This window comes from Orycteropus afer, unplaced genomic scaffold, assembly GCF_000298275.1.
Source record: "Orycteropus afer afer isolate SDZICR_OR568_19922 unplaced genomic scaffold, OryAfe1.0 scaffold00098, whole genome shotgun sequence".
NCBI lineage: Eukaryota > Metazoa > Chordata > Mammalia > Tubulidentata > Orycteropodidae > Orycteropus > Orycteropus afer.
In genome coordinates, this window is record NW_006921685.1 from 7,353,463 (window position 1) to 7,375,573 (window position 22,111).

General features: G+C 37.2%; 1 protein-coding gene across 1 annotated transcript in view; it reads left to right on the top strand.

The window, feature by feature from the left end:
- Window positions 1-22,111, top strand: part of SLC4A4 (solute carrier family 4 member 4) — a 508,661-nt gene that overhangs the window by 469,324 nt on the left and 17,226 nt on the right. The window contains exons 18-19 of the mRNA XM_007942789.2: window positions 13,996-14,174; window positions 15,315-15,387. Of these exons, the coding sequence (XP_007940980.1) occupies window positions 13,996-14,174; window positions 15,315-15,387 (252 nt within the window). The remainder of the gene's footprint in view (window positions 1-13,995; window positions 14,175-15,314; window positions 15,388-22,111) is intronic.

A 22,111-nucleotide genomic window follows, 5' to 3' on the forward strand; every position in this document is an offset into this window, starting at 1 on the left:
CCTTCAAGGCTCAGGGGTCCAAGATTATCTTCTGTGTCTGTGTTAATTGGTTTCCCTTTTCTTTGTTGAAGAGGTTCTGTGCAATCCTTCTGCCTAGTCCGCCATCTTAGTTGTTCCCCATAATTTTTAATTATTTAGGTTTTAAATGTCTCGTATATCTTTCTGGAATCCCAAGTAGAAATTCCTTGTATCTTCTCATCTTGTACTCCATGTCTTCTAGGCAGTTTTCATAGTTCCCATCCCTTGGTCTCTGTGTGTTATATGTTGGGTAATCTCTTCATATCTATCTATTTGCTAATCTTTTTAGAATTCTTTTTAGAATCCTATTATATATTGTTTGTATTCCATTACTAAACTGGTCCATTGAATTTATTATTTCAATTTTTATAATCGAGAAGTTTTTTTTGTTTTGTTTTGTTTTTCCCACTGGTCAATTTATATAGTCTTTGGCTTCTTTATTATCATTTCATATCCTCTTTATTTTTTGATATATCTTGTATCTTTGCAGGTCTAATTCTGAACTTTGTTTTCTTCACTTACTCTTATTCCTGATGTCTCAAGTGATACATATTTTTTAAATTGTGAGCTAGTATTTCTGTGTGAGTTTTGAAGTTTTAATTTTGAATATTTAAAAAGTAGTCTTCCAGAGAAGACTTTTCATTTTTCTGGAAACTCTATGAGAATTCTACCAACCCAGGGCCACTTTATGTTTATTTATTCCTGTAAAAGGTATTTTGTTATGGAAGTAGCAGAGATATACAAAAGTAGACAAACTGAAATCTTATTTCCAGATACTCTCAGCACTTAGCTTCAGTGATTATCAATTCATGGCCAGTGTTTTATCTATATTCTTATCTTCTTACTTTCCTAAATACCTTGAAGTAAGTACTAAACAGTACTCCATTTTTTTCATAAATTTTAAAGAGTATGTATTATTAAATTTAGCTTCTTTTAAAAAACATGATCAAAATATCATCATCAATCTAAAAGAAGTAAACAAATTCCTTAATACGATCAAATAGTCCATCAATATTTAAATTCCAAAATATCATAAATATAACAAAATTTAAAATCTATTTATTTGAAGCAGGATTCAAATAAAGATCACATGTTATAATTGATTGAAACATCTTTTGAGTTTATGTTCGTCTGTCAATTTTTGCCCTCTATCACTTGGTTTTTCCTTTCAAATTTATTTGTTGAAGACAGCCAGGTTCTCTTTTGTTCTTTTTATCATTTGCTGCATAACAAACACCTCAAAACTTAGTGACTTAAATTAAGAGTTTGAGAAAATCTCCTTAGTCTTTTGGTTGACTGAACTCAGAAGAACAGTTCTTGCTTGAGGACTCTTCTGAAGTTGCAATCAGATAGTGTCTAGGATCAATGCCACATGAAAGCTCAGCTGAGCTGGTTGTGCAAGATTGCTTCTGCACTAACTCACATATCTAACACTTGATACTTCTTTGTATGGAAGTCTTTGCCTCCCTCTTTCCTTTTCTTCCTTCTTCTCTCCCTCCCTCCCTCATTTCTTCCTCTCTTTTACCCTCCACATGGCATCTCATGCTCCCCAATTTTTCCATGCTGCTTAAGCTTCTCACAGCAGGGTGATCTGGGTTATTTATTCTTGTTACATGGGAGCTGACTTCCAATAGTTAAGAAGTGGAAGATGCTAAACCAGTTAATAATAACATCTGGAATGTGCACAGCTTTATTTGTTACCTCTACTATAGTCTATTAGTCAAAGTAGTCATAGGGTCATCCTCAATTCACAGGAATGAAGAAGGTTTCCATCTTTTGATGGATGAGTAGCAAGATCATATTGTAGAAAAATATATGGGATAGGAGATATTTATACAACCATCTGTGAAAAATAAAACCTGCAACATTTGTACTGAAGAATTCCCCATAGTCTAGTGCTTGCTTCCCCATAGTGTCATTAGCATGTTCCTTAGTCCATTGCATTCCTTTAAATAGGTCATTGGATATAAAACTTGATGAGGTAGGTTTGATTGTCTTTTTTCTTCTTTTTTGGAAAGACTAATTCATAGATGATGTTGTGGTCTTCCACCTAGACGCCAGGCCCCTTTAAACTGCATTTTCAGTTTTTCAGATCACAAAGGTAATATGAAATCTAGCTCCAAACCCAACTGATTATATAGGTTTATGGTTAGGAATATTCTTGTAGATTCATTTTTTTCTTGACACTGTACCCAGTGGCAAGGCCAAGACTGACATGACCACTATTTTTTCTCTGAACATTAATTGTTTTCTATTTGAGCAACTGAATGGGCTGTGTTTAGGGTATTCTTGATTTATTTCAGATGCCAAAAACCAAACCCACTACCAATCTAGGACGTCTGGTAGTGTAGTGCCTAAGGCATTAGACTGCTAACCAGAAGGCTAGTGGTTCAAACCCACTAGCCACTCTTCAGAGGGAAGACTGGGCAATCTACTTCCGTGGAGATACCACCTCGGAAACCCAAGGAGGGCTCACTACTACCATTCTGAATCATAGTGACCCTGTAGGGCTAAGTAGAACTCCCACAGAGTGACTGGTGGGCTCAAACCACTGACCTTTTGGTTAGCAGCCAAATGCATTAACCACTGCACTACCACATTACCTTTTATGTCAGAGGGTATCTCCTATCTATACCCCCTCATCCATAGCTCTAAGGTCCTTGGAGTTCAGTTGGTAATTCTAATCCATGCCTTTTGACCTCCAAAATTGGCACAGTCTTTATGACAGGCCCAGGCTGTAGGGCTTATTGACTACATATATATATATATATATATATATATATATATATATATATATATTGACTTTCTTATTTGCCATAATTATTCCCTTTGCTTTCCTGCAGATAAGCTGTGGTTTCTAAAAAGTTTCTCTGATTTGTCTAGCACATTTAAATTTTATGATGGTTGTTTTTGTTAGGTGCCATCAAGTCGGTTCCATCTCATAGAGACTTTATGTACAACAGAACAAAACACTGCCCTGTCCTGTGCCATTCTCACAATCCTTGCCGTGCTTGAACCCATTGTTGTAGCCACTGTATCAGTCCATCTCATTGAGGGTCTTCCCCTTTTCCCCTGACTTTCCACTTTACCAAGCATGATATCTTTCTCTAGGAAATGGTCCCTTCTGATAACATGACGAAAGTAGGTGAGAGAAAGTCTGGCCACTCTTGATTCCAAGGAGCATTCCAGCTGTACTTCTTCTAGGACAGATTTGTTCCTTCTTCTGGCCATCCATGGTATTTTCTTTTCTTTTTTTTTTTTTTTTTTGAGTTGTCATGTTTTATAATATATATTTTCAGCACAATAAAAAAGATAATGAAGAGAGCAAGCTTGTCACCAATGATTATCTCTAGATTAGAGAATTGTAGGTAATTTTATTTTCTTTTTACTTTTCTGTATTTTAAAGATTGAGCATGAATTATTTGATAAAAAGACAATACAATAAATATAGTGTTGGGGCTCTTTCATTGGGTTCATAGATATTTATTATGGTAATATCTTCATGTTCAATTGATCCTTTAATCATTATATAATGTCCTTCTTTGTCTCATATGGTAGTTTTTGTCTTAAAGTCAATTCAATCAGAAATTAATATTGCCACTCCTGCTCTTTTACGGTTGCCATTTGCTTGGCATATCTTTTTTAACCTTTGATTTTTAGTCTATTTTTTATCTTTGTCTATAAGGTGTGTCTCTTAGAGACAACATAATGATGGGTTTTGTTTTCTTATCCACTGTGCAACTCTCTATCTCTTGAGTGGTGCACTTAATCCATTAACATTCAGTAATTATTGACAAGTATGAATTGCTTGCTGTCATTTTGTTATGTGTTTTTTCATCGTGTCCCTGGTTTCTTTGTTACATGTTATTTTCTGTGCTGAGCTCATTATGTTTATGAATCTGTTATCATTTCCTTTGTTACTGTTGTTTTAGTATTTGCTGAATATTTGTGCTTGTCCTATTTTTTATTGTGAAGTGGAAGTTTATCATTTTTCTTTGAGTTTATCCTGTGATTTATAATTGTCTCCCCAAGATTAGAACAGTTCATTCTATCCTACAACTCTCTTGACTTCCTCACCATTTAGAAGTTCTGTAACAACACAGTCTTTTCCCTCATTTTGGTTTGTAGTTGTCCTCACTTGCCAGTTGATGTCTCTCGTTCTCTGTTTACAATCTTGTAAGCTTATTTTACTTTGGATATGTCCATAGCTGTGGTTTCTGGGCTATGTCATCTTGTGTATTAATGGTCAGTTGTTATTGGCTATTTTTGGTTCTCTGTTCAAAGGACTCCCTTTAGTATCTCTTGTAAGGTTGGTCTGGTCTTAACAAATTCCCTTAGTTTCTACTTATCTGGAAATCTAATTTCACCATCATATTTGAGGGACAGTATTTCTTGGTTGAAAATTTTTCTCTTTCAGGGTTTTATATATACCATCCCATTGCATTCTCGCTTGCATGGTTTCTACTGAGAAATCAGAGCTTATTCTTACTGGTTGTCCTTTGTAAGTAACTTTTTGTTTTTCCCATTCTGCTTTCAGGATTCTTTCTTTGTCTTTGGTTTTGATGAGTTTGATAATGATATGTCTTGGTGATTTTCTTTTGGGGTCTATCCTGTTTGGGGTTCGTTGGACTTCCTGAATGAATATATTCTCATCTTTCATCATATCAAGGAAGTTCTCCTCCAACAAATCTTGGACATTTTTCTCAGTGGTTTTATTTTTCTCTTCCTGTTCTGGAATTCCAGTGACAGGTAGGTTATTCCTTTTGATAGTATCCCACATGAACCTTAAGCTGTCTTCATTTTGTTTTGATCTTTTTTCTGATTGATCCCTTTCCAAAGAAGTATTCAGCTATTTGTCTTCAATTTCATTAATTCTGTCTTCCATTGCATCAATTCTACTCCTTTGCCCTTCCAATGTGTTATCTATTTCTGACAATTTAGTATTAATCTTTTGGATTTCTATCTGTAGATATAGACTCATTTCTAATTATTCATTTATATTGTCATTTGGTTCTTATATTTCCTTCCAAAATTCTTCTAGGGTTTAGTCTGTGTTTTCTTTGGTCTGTCTCTCAATCCTTTGAAGATACCTAAAGATAATTCTTTTGAATTCCTTATCAGAGAGTTCCAATGCTGCTTATTCCTCAGGGATGTGTTCTGGGTCTGTATCCTGCTTCCTTGTTTCTACCACTTTATCTTGCTTCCTTGTGTGGACTGTGATGGTCTTTTGTCTCTGGGACATCTTGGCATTATTGTATTTAGATCTCTGTTAACTGTTTGTGAAGAGCAGCCAAGGGTGATTCAGGCTTTTCTTGGTGGTTGTTTATTGTTGCCCATTGGTGGAGAAGGAAGTGGTGGCTGTCACTCAGTACGTGAAACTTCAAGAGGTGTGGGTATAGTTGTCTCATATAGGGATTGTTGCTGTCTTCCATTCAGTTAGACAAAACAACAATTGAATAACAATCAAAAAAGTTAAAGCAAATGGACAAATAATACACTGTGCAATCACAAAGAAACAGTAACCAAAAAAAGGAAAAAGAGAAAAAGAAGAGGGGAAAAAAGCCTTACAATATCTGTAGGGAGAGCAATAAGAGGGAAAAGGTAGAGAAGGAGAATAATGAAGAACAAAATGGGAAAAACACAAAAAGAAAAACAAGGAATGGGGTTAACCACAAGAAAGAAAAAAAGTTGCAACCAGGAACAGGGAAAAGAAAAAAAGCTGAAAACTAGAACCTGGGAGGGGAAGAATAAAGAATAATAGTAAAAAGGACAAAAGTAATAATAAAGGTTGTTGTTATGTTGTTGTTATGCACCATCAAGTCAGACCCAACTCATAGCGAACCCTCCTTGGGTTTCCAAGGCAGTATCACTATGGAAGTAGATTGCCCCATCTTCCTTCTGAGGAGTAGCTGATGGATTTGAACCACCAGCCTTCTGGTTAGCAGTCAAGTGCCTTAGGCACTATGCTACCAGAGCTCCTAATAATAATAGTAGTAGTTTTAAAACAGACAAAAACAAACAGAGTAAAAAACAGGAAAAAGAAAAAAAAATGGAGCGGGCAGGGCACGGTACCCAGGCTCCATCTGAGCACACAGACTGGGATGGAGTTCCTGCAGGCCCAGAAAGTGGGTGAGAATGAGGGATGGCCTCATCTCCATTCACCAAGAGGGTGTGGGGTATAAGAGTAACAAGGGGAATGTTGCAGCTTTCCAGTCATCCAGGTCCTGAATGTCCTTGGGGTTCCTGGCAAGTGGAGCCTGTTCTTAAGTCCCTGGAATCTGGGAGAATGCTGTCACTTTAAATATCCAAAATGATCAAGCTGCTTGTAAACATTCAAAATGGCTGCACTCCCGGACAGACAAAAGTCCGCAGCTCAGCCTGCCTTCTTCCACTGCTTTCCCTTTTATTCCCCAGCCACCAGAGCAGTCCTCCATGCAGTCCCTGTCTAGCAGGGCTGATTTTTAGGTTAATTCTTAGGTCCTACTGCCACTCAGCAGTATCCAGACTGTCTGTGCTGTCAGGATCACTGCCATACCGCAGCTCCGTATGTCTCGTTTTGTGGTGTTTTTGTGCAAATTCTTCTGCTAGTTGGAGTTTAGTCCACTTCTATATCCTTCCCTTCAATGCTCAGGGGTCCAAGATTATCTTCTTTATCTGTTAATTGGTTCCCCTTTTCTTTGTTGGAGAGGGTTTATGCATTCTTTCTGCCTATTCTGCCATCTTAGCAGAACTCAGTCCATGGTGTTTTCAATATTCTTCACCAACACTGCAATTCAAAGGTATTAGTTCTTCTTGGATCTTCTTTATTCATTGTCCAGCTTTCACATGCATACGAAGCAATGAAAAACACAGTGGCTTGGGTTAGGCAAACCTTAGTCTTCAAAGTGATATCTTTGCTCTCGACACTTTAAAGAGGTCTTTTGCAGCAGATTTGCCCAGCCCATACAACATCTGATTTCTTGACTGCTGCTTCCATTTTTGTTGATTGTGGATCTAAGGAAAATGTATCTTTGACAACTTCAATCTTTTCACCATTTATCATGATGTTGCTTACTGGTACAGTTGTGAGAATTTTTTTTTCCCTTTATGTTAAGGTGTATAGATTATATACTGCAGACTGTTTATAGTCTTTGATCTTCATCAATAAATGCTTCAAGTCCTCTTCACTTTCAGGAAGCAAGTTTGTTTCATCTGCATTATTTCAGGTTGTTAACGAGTCTTCTTCCAATTTTGGTGCCACATTCCTCTTCATGTAGTCCAGCTTCTTGGATTATTTGCTTGCAATGCAGATTGAATAAATATGGTGAAAGGATACAGCCCTGATTCATGCCCTTGTTCTGTTCAAACAACATCTTGGTTTGTGTATAGATTTCTCATGAGCAAAATTAAATGTTCTGGAATTCCCAAGGTATTTGACTGCTAACCAGAAGGCTGGTGGTTCAAACCTACCAGCTATTCCTCAGAAGGAAGACTGGGCAATCTACTTCTGTAGAAATACCACCTCAGAAACCCAGGAGGGGTGGCTATGAGTCACAATCGACTCGACGGCAGTGAGTTTGGTTTTTTTAATTGGTAAGAGCTATCTGAAGCTATCTGACATTAGCCATGATATCCCTCATTCCACATTCTCTTCTGAATTCAGCTTGAAAACCTTATGAATAGCAGTGAACACTGAAACATTATGTCCTGGAAGGGGTATCTATTGGTCTAGCTTACAAACATGCTAGAAATGTATCTATTTTGATTCTGAAAAAAAAATATTGGAAACAAAATCTTAGTTTTGAGTTATGCATAGCTAGATTTGCTATATATCTTTGGAGGTAAATGGCTACTCTTTATTTTTTCCCCTCATTATTTTTTCTTATTGGTAAAACTCAAAATTTAGAAAACCTGCCATCAGTAGATCATACAATTCTTTGTTTTCAATATCCTGTGGAAGACATTAGAAAAACCAAGTACATTAGGATTTACCTCTTAAGATAAAAGTTGAGTGTGTAAAAAAAGAATTTTTACCACATGTGTAAATAAGTATAGTTAAAGAACAAGTGCCTGTCTTTTGTCACAAATCTAATGATATCAGTGAATATTTCATCATGAATCAAAGGCTTTTCACTCTGGAAATCGTTTTGTTCACAATTTGTTACAAAAGGAAAGCTACTGAATGTGATTAACTAGAGATTATATCTAAAATTGTACAGGGCATGGCTGCTATGAAATTGATTTAAAATAGAACCCTGTAACAGTGAGAGATGGAGGCATTGTGATATTAAATGCAGCATGTTTTTGGGTGGCATTTGCTTTGGCGCCATGTCAAGTAGTTCTGGCTGGCTAACTGTTCTGATTGGGATGGGATCCACCTTTCCACTCTGCTGAACAGCTCTGTATTGATGAAGGAAAGCCAAGGCACTTGGCTTTTTTTTTTTTGGCCATCATTTTGGTTAGCTATGTCCCATATTACTCCTGCAGAGCACTTAAAAGCAAACCAACTTCAGCAAGGTTATGACTTTTCCAAAGTTATACCCTGGCAGAGGCAGGATGAGAGCCTGAGTTCTGACCACAAAGTTGGGGGACTTCATAAAAGGATGAGGATTTCTCAAGTGTTATAGAGTACATGTGGTAAGGAAAGAGACTATAGGATAGGTATCTAGAAATGGGTATTAGGTGATTGTAGCAACCAGTTTTCCCTGATAGCCTCTGTGGTTAAAAAAAAAAAAAAAAAGTAGGATTTTCCCTTCAGGATCTCTGCTTTGCTTTGTCTTTATTTTTCTTTTCTATTCCTACTCTCATAACCCTTTATTTAATGGCTAGACTATTTTGATGGTTTAGCCATGTATTAGTAACTAGTCTTCTTTGCTCCCCTCTAAAAGCAATAATTTTTTTTTTTTTAAACACTCTTCTTATGTATACAGTCTTATGTTTCTAAATCTTCATTGACCAACTTTTGCCCCTTGACCATCCATTTCCTTAGCCTGGGATTTAAGGCTATTTGTGATATGACCACAACCTACATGTAATTTAAAATAGTTCTCCACATACTAGCCATTTCTGTAATCACATGAACTGTTGGTTTCTCCTTTGATCTGGCAGCTTCTTCTGCTAGCTAGTTAATTCAGCTAGAAAGCTCTTCTCCCCATTCCTCAGTGTTTACGACTTACCAAAATCCTCCCATTCTTCAATACCCTACAAATACGAAAACTTTTCAGTGTAGTCTTTATCCCTAATATAATTTATATTGTTTTCCTTTTTGCTCTCACATTTGTATTACTGTGTGGCACTAGTCACATGATGTCTCGATGTACTTATTTGGTATAATTACCTCATCCCCTTTCCGGGGCCAAAATATTTTCAAGGTAAGGACAATGTTTTATTCCTCTTTCCATCCCTTACGTGGCCCATGACAATGGTTTCTATAAGGTAGACACAGTGAATACATATTGAAGAAATTTTTTTATATTAGGCTACATGCTTAGAGTTATTATACTGTGTGAAATGGGTGATAACTGAAAAACATGCAAAGCCACCTTCAGTTCTCATAGTGAGTGCTTATATCATTCAAAGCCCTGTGATATTCAAATATCATAACTATGGGAAGTTATTGTGGGCTCAATCTAGACATAACTAAACACTTTATCCTCTGAACTTTTTGGTATCTTTTTCAAATTCTCTTTGAATCTCTTTAGAGTTCTTTATAATTTGTGTCAAGTCTGAGTCCTCACATTTGATTGTGAGCCCCTTAGTGGGAGGTACAATGTTATGGTTCTCAGTGTCCCCATAAACCAGCATATTTTCTGGCTCATGGTATGTGCCTAGGATGAGTGTTTGTTCTGTGTCTGTGCATGTATGTGTACTATTCTTGTGACCCCTTCTTTGTTATCACCTATGTACTAGATGTAAACTTCAGCCAGCTAGGCTAGCCTTTTGGTTTCATAGACTTTGATTCCTATGGATTTATTCCTAAATGACTTTTGTTCTGTATCAGCAAAGCATATATAATTTCAAAAGGAAGTTTCACTTTCTGTCTTGGTACTTAAAAATAATCTCCACAGAAAATGGAACAGGCTTCAGTTTTATGTTCATGACTATAAGACTTTGTTAAACTTTAAAGGGCATGCTTAACCTTTTGAGTGTTTATAAAGTCTCTGGGTGATGCAAACAGTTGATGCATTTGGCTTCTAACCAAAAGGTTGGTAGTTTGAATCCCCCCAGAAATGCCTTGGAATAAAGGCCTGACCATCTGCTTCTGAAAAATTGGTCATTGAAAAACCCATGGACACACATAGACTCACCATGAGTCAGAATCTGCTCTGCACCAGCTGGTTGGCTGTGTGTGGAACAATTGTGCTAGATGTTGAAGGAAAAAAATTGTTCTTAGTTGGGCCCTCACCTGAAGGAGTTAAGATGATTTTCCCTGCTCAACCTCTCCCCATCACCAATCTGATTGAAATTGACTCTGCTTTCCTTTGTGCCTTGTATCTTGCACATACATTCAATTATTTGTTTTTATATCTGGCTTTATTCAATAATCTGTAAACTCCTTAAAAGCAGGTATTCTGTTTTATATATTGTTTTATTCAACGTAGGACCTGGAACAGAATAGGTGTTCAATCAATGTTTATTAGGTAATAACAGTTTTCCAAGAAAAGATAGGAGCAAATGCAAAGACCCCATGGTAGGCTTTTCTTAATATGTTGAGGAATAGATAGCAAGTCATTGTGGCTGGAACATAGAGAAATTAATGGTGTAAGGTTGGGTCGTAGGTGGTGGACCTAGGTCACATAGAATGGGTTTCTCCTCAGCATTATTGTCATTTTGGGCTTCATAGTTTTTTGTTGTGTGAGGCTATCCTGGCATTGTGGTGTGTTTAGAAGCATCCTTGCCTCTACCCATTAGATACAAGTAGTACCCACATATCCTAGTAATGACAACCCAAAATGTCTCTGCACATTGCTAAATGTTCCCAGTAAGAAACACTAATGTAGAAACTTACCAATGATAGCATAGGATTTAGGTTTTTGCCTAAGTTTTCTTCTTGACTCCTCATATATCAACTTCTAGCTAGGTAGGTATGGCTACCATTTTAGGACTTAGCTTAATTAATGCTTTCTCTGCCAACCATCTCTGACTTTGGGGTGCTTTGGATACCCCTCCTGGGTGCTACTTTGACATCCCATGCTCTCCTCTGTTGTAAACCTTCAACAGTATGGTATTGTGAATGCTTACTGATTTGTCTGGGTTTGCCATACACTGTAAACCACTTCAAGGCAAGGACTGTGTCTTATCTGTCATTTTATTTTCAGGATCCAGCAGGGTATCAGTGAATTTGAATTAACAATAGTTCTTTTATCCAAGAAACATTTATCTAGCATGTCCGCTCTGTGATGGACACTGTGCTAGGTGCTGGAGTTTCAGTGGTGCACAAAAACACAAATAGTCCCTGTGCTCGATGGATCTTCTGGTCTGAGAGAGAGAGAGAGATTAACCAAAAATCACACAAAATGTGGCATTGTATTTGTAGCTGGTGCTATGTGGGAGAGGTGATGGTGAAGTCTAGGAGGTACAGGAAGTCCTTGGAGGCAGGGGAGTTTACACTGAGCTCTAAAGCTTAAGTAGGAATTCATTAATCAAGTGGGATTACACATGCACAGGCAGAAGAAGACAACCGTTTCTGGACATCTTCACTGCTACCATTCCGGTTCAAACCAGTCTGGTTCAAACCACCACAGGCTCTCGGGTGGATTATTGCAACAGCCTCCCAACTGGTCTTATTGTCCTTGACCCCATCCATTCTGTTATTAACACAGTGGGTAGAGTGTTTAGAACACAACATGCCACTCCTCCATTTAAAAACCTCCAATGGTTTCCCATTGTACCCAGTGTAAAAGCCTAAGGTGTAATAGTTTTTAGTACTTATTACTATTTAAGTATTATTTAGTGAAACCTATCAGAGCCAGAGCTTGATGGACTGCCTTGTTTTTCTGGGTCTCACAACTTTTCTGCCTTTGACAGGTTGTAGTCTTACCACTTTTCTATCACTCATTTTAGTGGAAAATATTTGCGTTTTCCTTCTCTGACAGGATTTCATTTTACAGTTTCTGGCTTTTCCAATTTTACTGTATATTTCACTTATTTAAGTTGCTTATTATTGTCTCCCCTAGGAGAATGAAAACTCCACAAGGGCAGGAAGCTTAGTGTGTGTTATTCACAAATGTGAATATCCTCAGTATATCACAGAATCGCAGAATGGATGGTATTCACCAAGCATCGCCAGCACCTATAACTGCTCCTTTTACCAAGTTGGCGGTCAATGTTTGTTGTTGGAATGAATCAGATATATCACGATGTTCTCCTCATTAGTCACTTTGAAGAAGTTTATGTCAGCTTATCCCTATGTTTCCCCTTCTTTTTCTCTCGTTCCCTACTTCCTATACACAAACCATTATGCTTCCCTGAAATGGACTGGTTTTATGAATATATGCTAACCTGTTTGTCTCCCAAGTAGATTTCATTCTCAGCCAGCCTTGGACTAAGTAAATACATGCTTCGTTTTTTTATTTTATTTTATTTTTAATTTTGTCATCTAACCTTCCCTGTCATGAGTTCTCTGAGAACATGATTAGACCCATCTGTGCAAGCCAGGGGTGAAGCCTTAGCATTTCAGTGAGAGGAGAGCAGTGTTCTAACAGTAACAGGATCTAAATGATAACAGTCACTGGATTTTTAGTGTAAATCACATTCTCATTTTGTAAAGCCATCCTCTCCATTCCCTTGAATTGGTCGTACCCCTGCTCTTGGTAATGCTGCTCCCCTGCTGTGAAAATGGACTGCTCTATTTTCACAGGCTCCGTAGGGGTATTAGGCATTTGCTTTCTTCATAAATAGAGCAGAGAAATATAACCATAGAATAACACTGTGGACTGGTTTAACAATATTTATTTAGTGAGTAAAGGAGCTAGACCTTTTGTTACATTGTCTGCTCTTCCAGTCAGTAAATGTTATTGTGACCACTGAGCAATGTTTGAAATCAGTCTTTTCTGATTAAGGGTATGTTAATTACCTTAATGATAATGTTTAATATATTATTACACAATTATGTTAATATACTAAGAAAGATGAGAAATGGCCTTCTGCATACATTCTCAAGATTGCTTTCAGATCTTTAGAATGCATGTACTGAATACCATCTCGATGAGCAGCATCCTGTTGAACACTGTCAAGCAGAGGTTGGTGATTGCCTTTAAATTGCTTATGATGCTTATGTTAACAACTACTGGTACCTACAACTGTTACTACCACCATTTATTGAGTCCTACTCTATGTAGCAAGAGCTTTGGTGGCATAGTACTTAAGGCATTTGACTGCTAACCAGAGGGCTGGTGGCTCAAACCCACCAGCCACACCTCTGAAGGAAGATTGGGAGATCTACTTCCATAGTGATACCATCTCAGAAACCCAAGAAGGGGTTGCTATGAGTTGGATCTGACTTGTCAGCAGTGAGTTTGGCTTTTTTTTTTTTTTTTGGTTTACTCTTTATAGCAGCCACTAATATTTAAGTTTCTTTGAGATGCTTTATCTCTGTTACTTCATTGACTCATCCCCAAAACTTTGCAAGGTAGGCACGTACCTCCATTGTTCAGATTACAAAACAGAATGCAGAGAGGCTAATTAGCAATAAACAAATAATAACTGAAAATGACACATCTAAATTGAACAGTTTCTCAAGGTTACGGTAAAGGAGGTAGCATATAACAATGGTACATGTCATTGCTGGGGGGAAAGGAAGAGCAAAATGAGGACTATAAGGTTCTTGCCTTCGAGGAGCTTCTATTCTAGTCAATATTTTAATCAGTTAATGTGAGGTGAGTATTCCATGAGAAAAATTATTGGTTTCTTTCGGTCATTGTAGTTCTCGTTTGGAAGCACTACTGGATGGCAGTCCTGAAGATTTTCTTCACATGGTCCGGTTGTCTCTTTCTACAGAAAGGAGCTGGGTATCATTTGGATCTCTTTTGGGTGGCCATCCTCATGGTGGTGTGCTCCTTCATGGCTCTCCCGTGGTATGTAGCTGCTACCGTCATCTCTATCGCTCACATTGACAGTTTGAAGATGGAGACAGAGACTTCTGCACCTGGAGAACAACCGAAGTTTCTAGGAGTGAGGTATGTTAGTTAAGTCAGAGGAAAATGGCTTTACATATGCTCTTCACACGTGTGTTAATCATAAGGACATGGGTAGATTTGGAGGACAATGAGCTGGTGATGATTAATTTATTCCTAAACTTTTTGTTCTGAGAAGGACTAAATTTTTATCAGAAAGATAGTCTTCAATAATTTTTTAATTCTCTTTTATTTATGATATTTAAGTTCCCTTTGATTAGTAAAAGGCTAAATGAAGCAACATAAAAGTTACAAGCAACATGCAGCTCATTTGGGTTCTGTGGCACTTACTCTATCATGATATTACTGACAGAATAAACCCTTTAAATATCAGCCCTTTTGACATTCCATAAAACTCCTAAGTCTGCTTGTGGTTTTTAAGATCTATGATGGGAAGAGACTTCTTATTCTTGAGTTTATTTTCTGTCCCCATAAACGTAGAGAAACTTTGACCCTCCCACCACTGTTAAATTTGGGTAGACATGAAGGGCTGTGGTACAAGATCATTATACTCTGTCAAGTACTTTTGCAGCACAGCCTGCTCTAAAGTGTTTTTGAGTAGATAGTTCATACACAGAGTTATCGTTTCCCATGCCACAACAGTAGGGGATTCTTTCTTGGGGGTTGTAGGAGGGGTGTTGGATGGGAACCATATTTGCTAGAAAGTACTCTTGTTGTAGATTTGGAAATTAGACTGGTGGGATTTATTGCACTCATGAAATTTCCCTGAGCTGTTTGTTAATTAGCATGTGGGACAATGTAATATCTGTCTCCTATTAAAGAAAGTATAATTACACAACAGAACAGGTTGTTTGAAAATGAAGGGCATCAAAGAGGAGAGTAACTGATGGACCAGGAGCAAATGATTTCTCTTTCTTGTTTCTAAAGGGAGGATAGGATTTAGCAGGATCATTCACATTCTCTCTTCAAGAATTCAAGTTGCATATTGCAATTAAAAAAAAAAAAAACTTTATAGTTACCATGAGTTATGTGCTGTCCTTGAGGTCTTATTGCATTATATCAACACCTTTGGTGTTTTAGCTAAACATTGATTTGGTCAATGGGTAGTCTTTTGAAGGTGAGAAGACAAAAACATGTTTATGAAAACAAGAGGTAGATGGTAATCTTTTGATTTGGTTTCAGGGAACAAAGAGTCACTGGAACCCTTGTGTTTATTCTGACTGGTCTGTCAGTCTTTATGGCTCCCATCTTGAAGGTAAATATGTGAAACTTGCCTCTTCCTCCTTCTCAGAATACTGAAAAATAATTGGACATGTGAAGATTAGAATTCCTTATAAAATATTTCCAAGATTATCATCAAAGTTCTGTAACACCGATCAGGGGTCAGGTAAAAAAAGGATTTAAAAAAAAAAAAAAAGAAGAAACCTTTGTCTTCCTTCTCACTCCTTCATCTTTTATTATTATTATTAATTTTTATAGTTATTATGTTGACCCATATGAAATTACCAGTATAGGAACTTTTTAACTTGTGAAAATGGCAATTTCATTTGGTTCAATCTAATTTTATTTCAGTGTGATCTTCCTCCCTACATTTTTTACTATCCCATTCTCCCTGTATTTCTTCTTCATGTTACCCTACATCTACTCTTAACCCTGCTTCACATTAGACTCTTGGATAACATGAGTAATTCAGTATGATCGTTTTCCCTTTTTTCTCTTGTTCTTATTAATTGCTGACTGTGTTTCCATTTCCTTTGAATCAGAAGGCCTAGTAGTCCACAAAGGGAGATTAGAGTAAAATTACTGGTATGTAATTAGAACACTTTAGAGGTGAACTTTTCAAGAAGAAAAATAATATGGTAGATTATTTAAAAAGTTAGGAGTCAATATATAGGGTTGATTGATGGAGTAAATAATGGGCTAGATAGATAAAACAATATGTGAAAGTCTATTTAGAAACAGAAGTAGAACTAAAGAAGGGAGTTAGAATTATCTGTTCATGAAATTTATAATTTTCTTTTATGAGCATTCTGTTATTTTATTATTATTATTATATAAACAGTATCAGCCAATTATTGAGAATTTATATCTATACTTTGTACCACAGTAGAAAGCTTAAAAATCACCCATAGATCTAACAGGTGTAAACAACTGCTGTTAACTGTATCTTTCTAATTTTTTCGTGAATGTTTTTATTTTTAAATGATTTTAATTTTTAAGGTTTTGTTGAATTTTTACTTTAAGTTAATTTTATTTAATTGCATCAGTAATAGAGCAGTATGTTTTCATACAGAGTTCAAACAACACAGAAGCACAGATAGTAAAATACAAAAAGCCCTCTACACCTGCTACTTACTTTTCAAATATCTTGTTATCTGACATTCCATATTTATGAACATTTTGAAAAATTGTCAGTACATCCAAAAGTCCAGGCCTTACATGGGACCACAACCAGGCCTGGGGCGCCCTCTGTGGGCCACCTTGAACAGTATTTCAGAGGTCTTGGTGAGGACTGGGCCACACGAGGGACAGTGGTTGACCAGCAGTGGGACGCCTCTTTCTGTTAGTCCCCAATGTCTTGGTTTGGCCACGGAGGGTATTGGCTGATGACAGGACTACATGAGGTCATGGGTGGGCAGAGGGAGGCTGGAGGAGGGCCCAAAGTGCTGGGAGCTTGTTGAATGGAGGTAGGAAGGGAGAGGGAAAGGGGCCATGTGGGCCTGCAGGGCCAAGGTGGACAGAGGATGAGTCCACACCCAGGGTGAGCAGTGGGGAATGACAGGTGGAGGAAAAGTGGGGTCCCCACTCAGGGAAGGTGACAGGATGCAGCAAGCAGTGAGCATCACCCAACCATTACTACCACCACTCCAAATCCCTGTGGGCTCTCTGGTGGTGAGGGAGGAGGCACCTGCCATGCCATGTGCATTCTAAGACATACTGGGGGCACCCAGTGAACAGTGAACGACAGCAGCACTGAAGATGAAGCACAGCCCGACTCTCGTAACTCTGATTTTACGTAATGACCTGGCCTGTAAACCTAACTATGTCGCTAAGAGTAGAGTAGGTATTTGTCTTATATAAGCATGTTTATATTTCAGTTATCAACCAAATGAATTTGAGGAAGGTGGCATCTTATTTCCTTAGCCTATAGATTAAAGTGACTTTGACTTCAGGGTATTTAGACCAATGCATACATTACATGCACATAGTCAATTAACAGTTAAAAGATTTAGTTATTCATTTTTTGTCCTTGGTTTCCATAATGCCAATTAATTGGTCTAATGTCTGACTGGAAGCATGGAAGAATATGTTTCTTACAGTACACATGGTGAAGTAAGATTAAAAATAACCTTAGAATATTGCTTAAAAACAACCTTAGAGCGTTTTTTCTGGTTATGAAGCAAAAATAAGATAAACAGTTCCCCTCAAATCAATTTCGACTATGACTACCCAGTTCATGCTAGAGTAGAACTGGACTTCACTTGCGTTTTCAGTGACTGATTTATTGGTAGTAGATTATGAGGCCTTTCTTCTGGTGTGTTGCTTGGTGGACTTGAACCTCCAACCTTTCGGCTAACAGCTTAGTGCATTAACCGTTTGCACCACTCAGGGACTCCCTGGTTACCACCACTACAAGTCACCATCAAGTCAGCTGAGACTCGTGGTGACTCCATGTGTGTCATAATAGAACTATGCCCTCTAGGATTTTCAATGGTTGATATTTCAGGAGCAGATTGCCAGCCCCCTTCCAAGGCTCCCCTGGGTAAACTAGAACCTCCAGCCTTTCCAGAGGACCTTAAAAGAATGTAGATCTTGCATTTTACAGGAACAGAAGGAAATCTGTCACCACCTTTGCCAATACAAAACAAATTGTGTGGTAGATTTTAATGAGTTTCTCAACACACGATCCGTTGCCAGAATGCTTTATGTTCTTTGGTCACCCCAGGGATACCAGTACATCAGCTGGTGGAATAGTCCCCATCAGAGCTTTACTACATAAGTAGCTTGACCTCAGCTGGAGAGATAGTTATTCAAGAGTTCACTGGAGGCAATTATAACCCCATGATATAGAAGACTCTACTAGAAATAAGTTTGCCCTGGGGTTCCTAAGGGTGGTTGGCGTGGCCCATCTGAAAAGTTTCTTTTATGGGGTCTCCTAGTGCTTATCCACTAGTGAAGTATAAATGGACAGAAATCTTTCCGTCAGTTCAAATTTACTTGTTACCCCCACCCATTTTTTACAATACTTTTTTCATTAGTACTGTATAAAATCCTAATTCAAAAAAGTCTGATGTGTTTAAAAGTGCTTTATTCTTCTAGTTACAGCAAATTGGCTTTAATCCTGGAGAATCTGTCAGCTGAGTAATCATGTATGATTCCAGAGGGACACAGAGAACAGATACTGTATAAATTGCTATTTTTAGGAAGAGATGCAAGACTCACATTTTCAACAACGCCTCTTCCTAACTATTTTCTCACCCTGCACCCAAATATGGTTACAGAGGAGGTAAAGCTGAAAGCCCTTTTGTTCTTTCCAATGATTCCCTTTGTTCTTTATATGCAAAGTACCTTAGTATCAATAGAGGTCAATTAGAATATAGAAAAAGGAGAGAGAGATTTAAAAATCAGTATGCCTGATATTGCCTTTCCTTTGACATTCCTTAAGTAATTCATACTTCGGGTCTTTCAGCTGCTAGTGTCCATATTTCTGACTATTTCCACGTGGCAACCTTGGGTCAACCCAAAGAGACATTGTAAATGTTAGGGAAAAAGATAGTCCAGCAAACGTTTTTGGCCAGCTTTTGTCCAAAATGTAGGAAATGAAATTGTTTGGGTAATATAGTTTCCAACATATTGTGGAAAATCAAGATGTAAAAACAAGAAGAAGAATAAAATAGTCTGGCATGGGCTATTCTGATTTCTTCATTAAGTAGAGTTAATCCTTACTTCGGGGATCACATCTTCTGATAAAGTCAGCTAATTTCATATCATGCACAGCTCCACTTCTTACTATTGAAGCTTGGGACATTCAGCACATAACCCTTGTTAGCTCATTTGAAAAGTCAATATAGGAGAGAGCGGACGCTGAGGGTACAGTTTAACTAAAACCTAAGTTTTCACTAAGTACAAGTCAAGATTAACAATTAACTTCAAAGTTCACACAGAATGTGGTGCCAGGGGTCACATTGGTGCAGGAAACTTTTTTTCTGTCTACCATGTGACTATAAATTATTTAAAGACAACTTCAGAGAATGGTTTTTCTTAAGAGTCTGCCTTTGAAAAGCAGATCAAATGAATGGATCAAGAGAAATGTGTGACTTTTACTTTTTAAAATGAAATGTCTTGACACCCTTTCCTGCCCACACCTCCATATCCTTTACAAGTTTAGTGGCCTCAGATGATCTTAATAATTTTCTTCCTTGTGTTAAGCACTATAGGTAGTTGTTCTCCATGCTCACTCTTATGCAAGCTTACTTTGAACGTGAAGTTTATGACCTCTGTTTTGATCTCTTTGCTGAAATCTGTCTTTTTATGTGGAGGAATGTAAGGAATTATAGTGTACTAGCTTTAAATTCATAAGGATACCCCTTGACCTTAGCTGGCCACAGTCACGTTTGCCTCAAAGCACTAATCTAAGTGCCAATTCACTTCAGAATTGTTGCAAGCAAGCATAACTGACTTCCCAAGCTGGTTAAATAGTTTAGACTGTGTTTCTACTATGGAAATAGTGCCTGTTAAACTAATGTTCAGCATAGATTGGGACAATAGAGGAGATTAAAAAGCAGGTAAAAGATGAAAGGCAATGCTTTGTGCTTAGTTTTTCCATTCTTCTGGCAAACCTACAGAAATGAAGACCAAGTGAAGTTCATCTCTCTTGCCTTTGCTTGAATTAGCTTATTTTTAATATGAGCTGTGACCAGAATTTGTCATTAAGGGTTTTTTCAGTGTTCTAAAGTGTTGGCAATAGCATTTAATTTGTATTTGGCAAACATATTTGAACCCCTGCACTCTATCAGACACTATGCTTACTAAGAGGGACACAGAGAAATGATGGTAATGATGATTGTGATTATATGATGACAATAGTAATAAAACTTTTCCAACTTGGAAATCTGGGTGAAACATAACAGGATTACTGGGGTAGAGGAATTGTTTTTAATTGTATTTAGCTTATGATTCATATTATAAGGTCCATTCTTCAAAATCCATCATAACTGCAATAGAAATCTCTCAAAGGAAGGTAAAGGAGAATGTGTTTTAAAGCTTAGCATTGGAATAAGGATTCTGCTCAGATTTAAAAATTTAGTCTTTAATTACACCTATGAAGAAAGTACCAATAATTATCTCCACTTTACATTTGAGAAAAACTATGAATAACTTGCCAAGTCACAAAGTTCTTAAACAGTAGAGCTAAGATTTGAACCCAAGTCACTTATCTCAAAGCCATCAAGATCTGCCACCTTTTTAAGTAGAACACAGTACTTGCCTTCAAAGAACTCATTCTCTTTCATTTCCCATGAGATAAATGTGTAGACAAATAAGGCATTTTCACAAACCCCTCACCATACTACACTCTATAGTTTCTTGAATGTCTAGGGACTAAATTGCAAGTTAGCAGCTTTCACAAGAGTGATTGCATTCATGTATTATAGCAAGAAAAAAAAAATGTGCTTATCAGCTATCTTTTTAAGGGTTAAGGGCATTAGGAATATAATTTTAATAACGTGTTTCTCAAGATAGTTGTTGTAACTGAAAGGGTAATATAATCGAGATTAAGTAAAATCAGGACTCAAGGTCGAACCTTTGTGGGCATCCTTCTGGATGATACTCTGCCATCCCCACATACACATGGAGGAACAGAAGAAAATTGCATTCAACACTTGCGGGTTTGTTGTGTTCAACACTTGCAGGTTTCTTGATTGCCAGTGAAGGTCCTAGTGATGATGATGGCATCAGTACCACATTTTTCATTTATCGAGTACCAAGTAGGAGTCGAGCCCAAAAGTAGATGTTTTGTGTTATTTAATCTCTACCATAACTACTTTAAACTTGCTGAGGGTTACACAACAGTTAGAGCCAGAACTTGAAGCCAGTTCTCTCTGCTGCCTGTGCTCATGCTCTTCATCAGGATGCACTCTTAAGTTTTGTGGGTGCATGCACACATACACAAACGCATGTACATGGACCACTGGTCTTCTGGGAGGTCTCACTGCTGTACTGAACTCTGAGCTTGTGGACTCTACAGTCCGCTTTGTTTATTACATTTACCCTTTTTGCATGTTTTCCTTATGGGCGTATCAAATACTATAAGCAAATTAGGGAATGATTAAGTGAAAAACAGGAGAACTACCTTCACCAGATTTTGAAAAAATTGATTACTTTATTGGAATATGTTAAATATTACTTTGACTTTCTCTCAATTCCATTATTTTCTCTTGTAGAATTACTTACTTTTAATACTTTTAATTTAATACCTATTAAATGCTAAATGCATTGCAGTATTTATGCTTTTTGGCTTTCTGAGTATGAATGGTTATTTATTTTTATAATTTTTTTGCATAATTTTATCATTTAATAATTCCTGATGTGCCTATATGTTTTCTTTTTATTTTTTAAAATTTCTCCTACCTTGCTTTCCAAAAATTTCCACCCCCTGCTACTGTATATTTTACCCCAATTTAACTTAAAAAGAGGTCACATCTCTTTAAAACACATTCTCCTTTACCTTCCTTTGAGAGATTTCTATTGCAGTTATGATGGATTTTGAAGAATGGACCTTATAATATGAATCATAAGCCAAATACAATTAAAAACAATTCCTCTACCCCAGTAATCCTGTCACGTTTCACCCAGATTTCCAAGTTGGAAAAGTTTTATTGAGTTGCTATACTATCATAAAGAATATGGAGAATTTTGTAAGATTTTTATCACATTGAAGTAGGCCAAAAATAACTTACTAGCCTTTCCTTGTATGCATA